The sequence below is a fragment of the Humulus lupulus genome, chromosome 5, assembly GCF_963169125.1.
Source record: "Humulus lupulus chromosome 5, drHumLupu1.1, whole genome shotgun sequence".
In the NCBI taxonomy this organism is placed as follows: domain Eukaryota; kingdom Viridiplantae; phylum Streptophyta; class Magnoliopsida; order Rosales; family Cannabaceae; genus Humulus; species Humulus lupulus.
The window spans coordinates 20,761,045-20,771,163 of record NC_084797.1 but is presented as its reverse complement, the minus strand read 5'-3'; the positions used below and the strand labels follow the sequence as shown (position 1 = coordinate 20,771,163).

The 10,119-nt window shown below is 32.7% G+C and overlaps 1 protein-coding gene across 2 annotated transcripts; it reads left to right on the top strand.

The window, feature by feature from the left end:
• The first annotated feature begins 7,751 nt into the window (after window positions 1-7,751).
• On the top strand, window positions 7,752-9,230 carry LOC133780314 (uncharacterized). 2 transcript variants are annotated; one of them, XM_062220128.1, is made up of 3 exons: window positions 7,752-8,194; window positions 8,325-8,510; window positions 8,928-9,230. In XM_062220128.1, exons 1-3 carry the CDS (start codon window positions 8,138-8,140, stop codon window positions 9,054-9,056), a joined length of 372 nt encoding a protein of 123 aa, XP_062076112.1. In that variant the 5' UTR covers window positions 7,752-8,137; the 3' UTR covers window positions 9,057-9,230. The 2 variants fall into 2 exon arrangements, with proteins under 2 accessions (XP_062076112.1, XP_062076114.1); XM_062220130.1 differs by having other exon boundaries at window positions 7,755-8,194; window positions 8,325-8,506.
• Window positions 9,231-10,119: the final 889 nt, after the last annotated feature.

Genomic DNA, 10,119 nt, shown 5'->3' with positions numbered 1-10,119 from the left:
GATTCTAGTATCTTAATAATCTTTCATTTTAACACTTATTTTCAAATCATTATTGGTTTTTCTTTATTCTCTTAAATAACTTTATTTTAAATCTTTTATTTTATGTTCATGACATTAAATCTCATCAATCTTTGGAGCTAGGTTAGGATTTATTAATTTTGGTTTAAAATAGTTTTGTTTTTTATTTTAGACAACTGCTTTGGGTTCGATCTCGTGCTTACACGAACACTATACTTTATATATGATTCATACGCTTGCGAGTTATAAATTTTTAAAACATACCCATTTTGGGTCCATCATGAGGTTGTTGTTCCACTTTCTACTCTTCCCTGCTCACCTCCTGCGATTCCTCACGATCATCGTATGCAAACAAGGTCCAATTCACTACACCAAATACCCATTTCCATAACACATGAATATAATACTAATAAAAAAGTGTTATGCTAGAGTACTATATTGGGCCACTTTATGAAAAAAGGGCGGTAATAATCACACCATCCCACCACTTAGCTTTTTTTTTTTTTTTCATTTGTGAGACCTGAGACCCAATTCATTTCCTTCAATTCTTTCTCCTTTTTCCTCATCATTCTCTCTCCTCTCTCTCGGATCTCTTTCTCCCACCAGACCTCTCTGCTTCACTCTTTCTCTCTCACCTTTGTCTTTGTGGAGACCGACCACTACCTTCCCCTACACGCACCGGCTAGGGATCTTCAGAGGCCGTCGAAGCTTCGACCACGCGGGCCCAAGCCTTCACACGACACCAGAGGCGAACGACGACACTGGAGGCCAGCTCTTCTTCTCCTCTTCCCTGTGTGCGGCCAAGCCTTCTTCTTCCCTGCGTGAGACTAGCTAGCTCCAGCTGGTTCAGCAACGATGGTTTTGGTCTAAGAACATTGAGGCATTGCCTTGTGGTAAATTGCAGGTGACCTAGGATTACCTTTTCTGTTAGTAGTTTTCTTTTTATTCCAAATTTTGGTGTTTAATGATTCCATTTTAATCGATTTGGTTTGTGATTTTAATTGTGAAGGTATTTCCCTGTGCTCGAAATGTGGGGAACTTGGGTAGGGATAAGAGGAAGAAGAGGTGATGAAGGGGAATACGAAGAAGGGCCTGCTGAAATTATCTGGCAAGGAAATGAAATCATTTTCAAGAAGAAAAGGATCAGGGTCTCGAAGAAAAACAGTCAGGTAGATGACTTAAGTAGAAAAAAGGTCTGGATATGAATATCAAGTTTGGGTTTCATTTGTGTATATATCGCCCTGTGAAGTGCTTTCTCATGTGGTTCGGCCAAGATTTAAACACTCAATCTTATTATTTTCGTTTTGCAGGATGTTGATAGGCCCACCTAATCCTCTTGCACCAAAATCTAAAACTTTTGCTAAGTATAGAAACTCATTGATGTCAGGATAACAATTAATTGAGAGTGTTGCTGAACAAGTACCAAATTTCGAAACTGAACTGGTATTTCTCCTATACTGTGTATCATGTCTCTCCAACACTATTTGTTATCAAGTTCTTGTCCATTAGGTTCCATGAAAAATGTTTAGTTTCTTCCAATTACATTAATTTGAGAGTGGGATTTGTTATTAGTCTGTCTTATATGTTTTGAGTTTATCTATGTGTTCAACTCATTTTGTGTTTGCTGGTATCACTACACCAAATATCTTTTTATTTGTATTTGGACTTGAAATGTTTTTAATATTAGGTCTCATTTGGATTGTGTTTCCTCTTAATATGGACATTTATTTGACTTGTAAACTTGGGTCTAGGGAAATGTAGATAAGTCATGTTATCATCATTAAATAATACTTAAGTCTATTCTTTGATTAGTTTTGGATTAGTTGACTCTCTTATACCCAATATTAAGAACAATGCACTTCAGGCGTACTGCTAAAAGAACTCTTTTTATATAAATTTTGATTTGTACCATATTTATGGTTGTGGTATGTATGCATTGTCTCTTATTAGGTCCATTATTATTGGCTTCTACACTGTTGGAGAGCAAAGTTATTGGGCTTGGCTTTGTATTCTCTTTTCTTATTTGTAGCTTTAGTATGAATTAAGGAGTTGTAATGGTTTGGTATTTGTTTGTTTTTTAAAAATCTGAGACCAATCACAGCTGGTTGCAAGGTATTTATGCGATATTTCAGTCACTACACCAAGTGACCAGAAAATTAGAAATGATTGTCCTTTTAGTTTTTGGGAATAATACATACTTGTTGTACATATCTTGTATTTGGCATTTTACTAGGTTAAAATTGATGTCACTAATACTTGTCCTATTTTTCTAGTTAGTGAACTTCTTATTTTAAAGATATTTAGCACATCCATCCTGAAATGTAACAATTATAGAATAACTATCTATTTTATTGAGCAGGTTCCGAAGGCCCAAGTTGTTGGTGTTAAAAGTTTGTGCTTTTCCCCAAATTTCCAAATGGTTTAAAGGTTCTTTCTTTGATTCTGTATCTTAATATATCGTTCTATATTATGACATAATATAATTGGTTTGTCTTTAACAGTCTCCAATAGGAGATGAAGTTTCAATAAGAATGGTTTAGTGCCCCCAATCCGGTTTCTCAAGGTCAAATTCCCTGGTCTTGTAAGTCAACATACCTCTATAATTTTTTAGGTTAATGAGTTCTTATGAATATTGTTGACTGTTTTTAATAATAGATAATTTTTTAATTGTTTCATCTTTCTTTTGTCCAAGTAATCTATAGTGATTACTTTCTTTTTTAATAGTTCAGGGTATTTATTGGTTTTGTTTATGGTAGTTTACAATCACCATGCTTGAATTTTATGTGTTTATATGCATTATTTTTTACTAATGATATATAGAGATGTTTTTTTTCCTGTTTTGTTAGACATATCCTGTAAAATATATGTTAGTTATTGGAATTTTAATGAAGCAATAATACAAATCAAGAAACTTTTCTTGGTTACAGAATGCTTGAGTAAAAAGTAATCAAGATAAATTTGTATTTTAAACATGCTTTAGTAAAACTCTTTGAAGAGGAAGATATATATTCATATGATATTTACTCAGCTTTTTTTTTTTTGCTCAATTTGCATAGACTAATCTATGTTAGCAATAAGGTATCAAGTTTGAGAAAACGACACAACAAGTGTCAGCACCTTTCTTGGATTTATTTTTGAGAAACAATGGAGCAAACAAAGAATTCTAATGTCCAACTGCATATTTTCTTCTCTTTATAAACACTGCCCCTGTTTTTCCTATAGCATCTAAATTAAGTTGAGAATATTAGATTAAGTACAATTAAGTTGAAGGATATTACACTTTCATTAAAAATTTAAAGTAAGTTTTATTTTCATTACTGCAAATTTTCCCTAAAAGTGCCCATTCGTACAATTTTCTATCTACTCTTCTGCCCACACCTATCTTTCTTTCTTGTTGCTTCTTTCCATTATGTGTCCTCTCCACTTTCTTCTTCTCACCACTTTCATAAAAATATATTAAATAATCTATTGATAACTATGAACTAACTCTTTTTTGTCTTTTATGCCCCAAAGATCTCTTTCTTTTTGGCCATGTCTTTTTTTTTCTTTTCTTAAGTTTTATTTCTAATTTTGTTTTTTTGTCTCAAATTAGGGGTTAGGGAAGCATTGTCTTTGATGATTTATTGTTCATATATTATATGCATTTATAACTTATAATGGAAATTTCCACTATATCAATATGATAAGGCATGTCCTTATAATGGAAAATTATGCTAAATGCTGAAAATTAAATATAAGAAAGTGTTTGTTGAAGTCTTGGCTGCTTATAGTACGAATACTGCTGAGTTAAACTACCCCTTTTATACATTCTTTCAACTTTTTTTTGACCCCTGTTTTACAATTCACACAGTATGATCCTATTTATAGTTTATGTATATATTTAATTCAATCTTGGAATGGATGCCCTTTTGATGTGCCACAGTTACAGTTTCTTCAATTTTTCTATTTCTTAAGGTCCCTTTTTCACTTTTGTTTTTGCCTAAACTCATGGTTGATTCCCTTTTGATGTGCTGCAGATGCAATTTCACCAATTTTGCTAGAAATATCCGCTGCATTTCTTCATTTTGTGTTTGTGTCTTGATACTAAGGGATATGTTTTCTGTTTATCAACTAGCATTTCTTCATTTTGTGTGGTCTGTCTAGTTATAATTTAATTTCAGACCTTTAGAGAAATATGCTCTAGAGGGATTTCTATGTACATGATCCACTATTTTAACTGTCAAAATACTCTGTAGTGGACCTCCATAGTCTCTTGTTTATGTGCTTTTATTTGTTTATGGTAAGATAATGGTTTTGACATCTTATTTTTTTAGTTGCAGAAATTATTTTTCATAGAATGAACCTATTTGTTATATTGTATAATTTTCAAGCATATATCCATATGAATTTGTAAGCACACGCACACACATATATATATATGAAACAGTTGAAATGGGAAATGGAGAGAACGAGCCAGAGCAAGAGCGAGAGTTGGAGGATGTTATAGTAGTCAATACTCTCCAAGTTTCTTGTTTAAAATCAGATACCACTCAACTTGGCCGAAATGAGTTTCTGAATCAGATTTCTGCAGGTATATCGTACCTACAAAAGTTCAAATATAAAAAATAACACTAAGCTATATCGTAATTAATAATAAGAGAAATTAGTTTCTTTTTTAAAGTAAATTTGTCTACTTTTGATGCAAAGTTGATTGACTTTATTTGTCTTTGTCATGGAGCATTGAGAGACACCTCCTTTCTTTCTTTTTTTTACTCAATAATGTGATTTTATGGTTTCAGGAGTTGGAAAAGTTAGTAGATATTTTGAAGCATGCTCATGATTTGCTATCAACAGATCTTGAGAGGCATTTTCTTTTAGCTTCAAATTAATAGAACGAGTAGAGGTAGTTTCTCATAGCTTCAAATTAATAGAATGAGTATTCACACACACACACAAGGATCGTATTTACTGTGTGGGAAAATATAAGACGCAATATTTTTTTTTTAAATATTGGAGCGTTTATTGTGAGTTTTCTCTTAATCAATTTGTGTCTTTCAGATATGGTCAGAGATGCAAAATGATTTCTTGCCAAACTTTATCCTTTGCAACACTACCCAGCATTTGATTAGATCATCAAAGGTTCCACATGTTCCTGTGCAACAGCCATTAGTTCCTTATGCAAAGCCTAATTTCTATTGTGGCACTCAAGTACTAATATATTTCCCATGCACCATAAGTAATATCAGAGATCAACTTATATGTTTTTTACTAATAACTAAGTATAATAATGTTTTCCATCATATATTTGATTTCCCTGGATAATCTTATTTTATGCTACATTGGCTTTTGGCGTGATAGGAATTAAATTTGGCTCATCAAAGTTTTGCACGGCTTCATAGTGGTTTCTTTGGAATTCCTCATTTGTTCTCCATTGTCAAGCTTCTAGGATTGAGATCTCTGCCTTGGCTTATTAGGGCACTTCTCGACTCTTGGCAAGAAGCTTTTGGTGGGCCTGGAGGAAAGCATTCTCAATATTATTGGGCATATGATGAATTAAGGGTATGCATTTAGCTCCATCTTTTAGATGCTATGTGCTCTTCCTCCCTGTGGCGCTAAATCTAGAAGAGTTCTTTTTTCCTTTTCAATTGTTCTCACCTTTTTAGGTTTGATATAGAAATTTGGTATTATGAGGTTTGATTTGCACCAATCACCTTTTCAAATAAAAATTCATCACAGCCTTTACAGGGCTGATGGATCCTATGTTTTTTTTTTCTTTCTGGAACACAGTATCAAGTGGTTAAACATGTTGTAGCTGCCATTTCAATATTCTGACCCTTAAATTTATTTGTTTTTAAAAAAAAGGAAATTACTTGAAGAGCAAGTCATAGCTATTTGTATACTTTTCCTAACTGTGTTAGGGAATTACTAGTTGGAAATGATAATGATCACTGTTCTTAGTATCCCACTGTTTCATTACTGATATAAATTTGTTAACATCCTATTGTATTAAAATTTGTGAAATAGGTCTCTCTCTCTCTCTCTCTCTCTCTCAAATCAGATGAATTGTTATCCAATAACAGTGAATTGAATGAATGACAGCGTTCTGGAGTAGAATTTCCCAAGCGTTCATTAGACGCCGTCCCTATTTTTACACCCCCTGCTTCACATCAGACCATGGGTCGTCCTCAACCTGGATATGGAATGCCTAGCAATGCATCAAGAAGGCTTGATGAAACTATGGCTACAGAAATTGAGAGTTTGAGGTGACAATTTTAATGCAGTTCATGATCTAGATATTAGGTTTTGAAAATTTTTTGTCTTCTGATTTTTTTTTTCATAAAGCTTGTAAAGCATGGAGGCTATGCAGAATGTTCTGGAACTCCAAAGTGACATGCTATAGGTAGTAAATCCCGGTGATTCTGCGGTATGAGCAATGAATTTTTTTCATCTCTATGATCTATGATATGAGTTACTTGTCCCCTTTTTTTAATCTCTATGAGCTACTTATCCCTGAAACTTAATGTGGTTCTTTTGCCATTCTGTTCAGGCTGTAAGAGATTAAGTGATAGTTGAGCTTGTTAATAGGTGCCGCACCAACCAGAAAAAGATGATGCAGATGCTCACTTCAACTGGGTTAGTTTCATCTATACAGTCATGATATTTAATTAAGAATAATTTGCTTATTGTATTTTATATTACTATTTTCCTGGTGTGCCCTTTTATGCTGTGCATCTTTACAAGGATTGGTAGTCATGCCAGGTTGATCTAGTGAAGGATGGGGGACATACATATTTCATCAGGTTTCTTGATAGCCAGGAAGCATATCCAGAATAGCGTGCAATGGCTGCATTTGTTTTGGTTGTAATTGTGGATGGTCACAGACGGGGTCAAGGTTCTTCCATAGTTTAAAAATTATATAGTTTGGATAATTAATGCTATGAAATATCCTTGTTTTACCCTCTAGACAGCAGAGCGGACATTGTCTTGTTTTCAATTTTTTGTGTGGATGGTAGTGTGCCAATGGAGCTGTCCACTGCCACACCATGATTTTATCTGTGACTGCTGACATTGGCACTGACATTTCATTACAACCACAAGTCACTTGTTGTAATTTTCTACTGTTATGGTCCATCTCCATGGCTGCCAGATTATTGTTTAGCCGTATCCATACATAGATATATATATATATATGCATAATTTTAGACCTTATGTTATAAGCTACTGCATTCATACATATATATATTTGGATATAATTGTAGATTTTCTATCTGTTATAAGCTACTGAATCTTATACTCCTTGGTAACATGATTTCAAGGGTGAGTATGAAAATTTATTCTCTTATTTGGATTTCGAGAAGGATACCTTATCACCTTTTTTTAATTTTTTTTATTATCCTTTTATATTCAATAAGGTTTTGTTTCTTATAAACATACATATAAATACACATAAATGCTCCATCAATTTTCACCTTGTCAGCATGCCTCTAGGGGTTCATCTATGTGAACATGAATGTGTCTATTGTTGACTAATGTTCTTATGAAATTTCTTTTTCCAGGATCTTATAAATATGTTGGTTGTACCCCAAGATGTCTGGGACCTCAGGTTATTCAAACGAATTTCATCAATGTAAGTGTGTTCTTTGTTATTTAGTTCCATTAATAAAGAAATTGTAGTTTGGAGTTTTGATTGTTTAATGGTAGTTTATGCTGGTCATTCTGATTTACATATTGGTTAATGTAGAGGACGAGCTGGAAAAAATTCTTTGCTTATCTGGGTCCTAGATTTCTTATCTCTATTGCATATAGTCTAGTAAAGCATGCCACCCTGTATGCACCAGTTTTTTCTGGCTGCATACTTGATATTTCTTTCTGTATGTAATGAATTAGATGCTAATTTTTTTTTAGCAACAATTATCTGGTGGGTTATAGTAGCAATATCAATTTTTAACTTCAGAATGTTTGATTAAAAAAGGTATTTTAAACACTGTTGGAACTGTAAAAAGAAATTCTGAAATTGATCCGGAATAATTCATTAAGATATTTCTATTGGCAGCCTACACAAGAAGGATCTTGGAAGCATGAAGCATATTTGTTGTTTCCAGTTCATTTGGATGGAACATTGTTGGACAATGCTAACACTATGAAAGCTAAAAAGGAGTTATTCTCATCCACCGATGATCTTCATATATTTCGACAGGTAGATAGATATGTTTCTTTAGACTTTTTAAATTGAGTTATGTTATCACCTGTGTTTCAGTTCCTCGTCTATATGATACAATGATGTGTACTTATAGTAAAATAGTTGAACCTGAAATTTTGTTTAACAGCTTTGTGCAGGACTCGAGCACATGCACAATTTAGATCCACCATATGCTCATAATGATGTCAAGCCTAGTAATGTCCTCATAACTCATGGGAAAGGACAACCACCACTAGCCATATTGATGGATTTTGGTAGTGCTCGGCCTGCAAGGAGGCAGATTCAATCTCGTTCTGAGGCACTACAATTGCAGGTGTTATTTTTGTTCCCTCAGTTGAACACACACACACATGCAATGCATCAGTTACCCTACTATGAATGACATTCATCCAATGCTTTGGTATTTGTATGAGGTCCGAGTTTATTTTTTCATAGTCTTAAGAGATAAAAAAATATTAATTTTTTTTAATTAATGGCATATTTGTGAAGACTTGACATGTGTTCATGTTTTGAGGTTTTCTATCAAGTTTTTTTGCATTTTTAGTTATTGTTTGGATAGCCTCATTTAAAAAACTTATCAAATTACAAAATGTTTGAATTTTTAATTTGTACAATTTAAAAGTTCCTATTGTTAGAATATGCCAAAGTAATGGAGGAATGGACATAGATTTCATCTTTCATTAAATATTTCGTACTTGTATTGATGGTGGACTCATTGCTTGCTGTGTAGGAATGGGCATCTGAGCATTGTTCAACACCTTTTCGAGCTCCTGAGTTGTGGGATTGTCCAAGTAATGTAGATATCGATGAGAGAGCTGATATTTGGTCATTAGGATGCACTTTATATGCGATAATGTGATAATGTTTTTTACCATGTGATTTAAGATTTATTGGTTTAAGTTTTCGGGTCTTTGTCTCCTGAGAGCTATAATATAATTTGATGACAATGTTGAATGTTTTAAACTAATTTGTGGATTGTTAATACAATGTTGAATGCTTTTTACTTTTTGTTATTTGAAAATCAAGTTCATTTGATGATGCTAGTATATATTAGAAAGCTAATTTTAATTATATAAATAAAAAATAAAAATATAATAGAATAAATTAGTGTTATATAAATGAATATATAATGAGAATTTAAACTTATCTAAATATTAAAATAATATGAAAAATGTGTTATAATATCTATTACAATAACACTTTTTATAAGTAAAGAATTTTGTTATGCAAACTTCATTATATAACACAAAAAATGTGTTATACTAAAGTGTAGTATAACACAAAAAATGTGTTATGCTAAAGTGTAGTATAACACAAATTTATAAGTATTGAAATGTGTTATATAATCGATTATAAATAATATAATTAAACACTTATAAATTTATTAAAATAACAAAGAAAGTGTGTTATCGTTGACAGTATAATAACACATCTGTATAACAATGATAAAATGTTATGTAAAGTACCCTGACCTACGATAACATAGTCTGTCTTAACACATCAGAAAGTGTTATGGTATGTTTTGATAACACACTTTTGGTGTTATTAAAAGCAAGTCAGGTATCTTTAAGCCTAAAGTTTTTTTTTAGTTGCTGCTTCGTCTAATAAGCTACATGATGAACCTACCTCTGTAAAATGACTCTAAGTTTACCCGATTAGAAAGTTGACATGCATAGTGAGTATTTAGCTCTAGTTAGCAAATGTACATAGAGTTTAGTTTCTGCTAAACCCGAAATGCATGTTTTAAGTAGTAGGTGGATTTTTCGGAATAAATACAAGGTTGATGGTTCCTTGGATAAGTTTAAGGCACGAGTGGTTGCCAAGGGTTTTCAACAAACTCCTAGCCTTGATTTTAATAATAATTTCAATTATGTTATCAAGGCATCCACTATTCATGTTTTTTTTCTATTTGGCTGTGACTT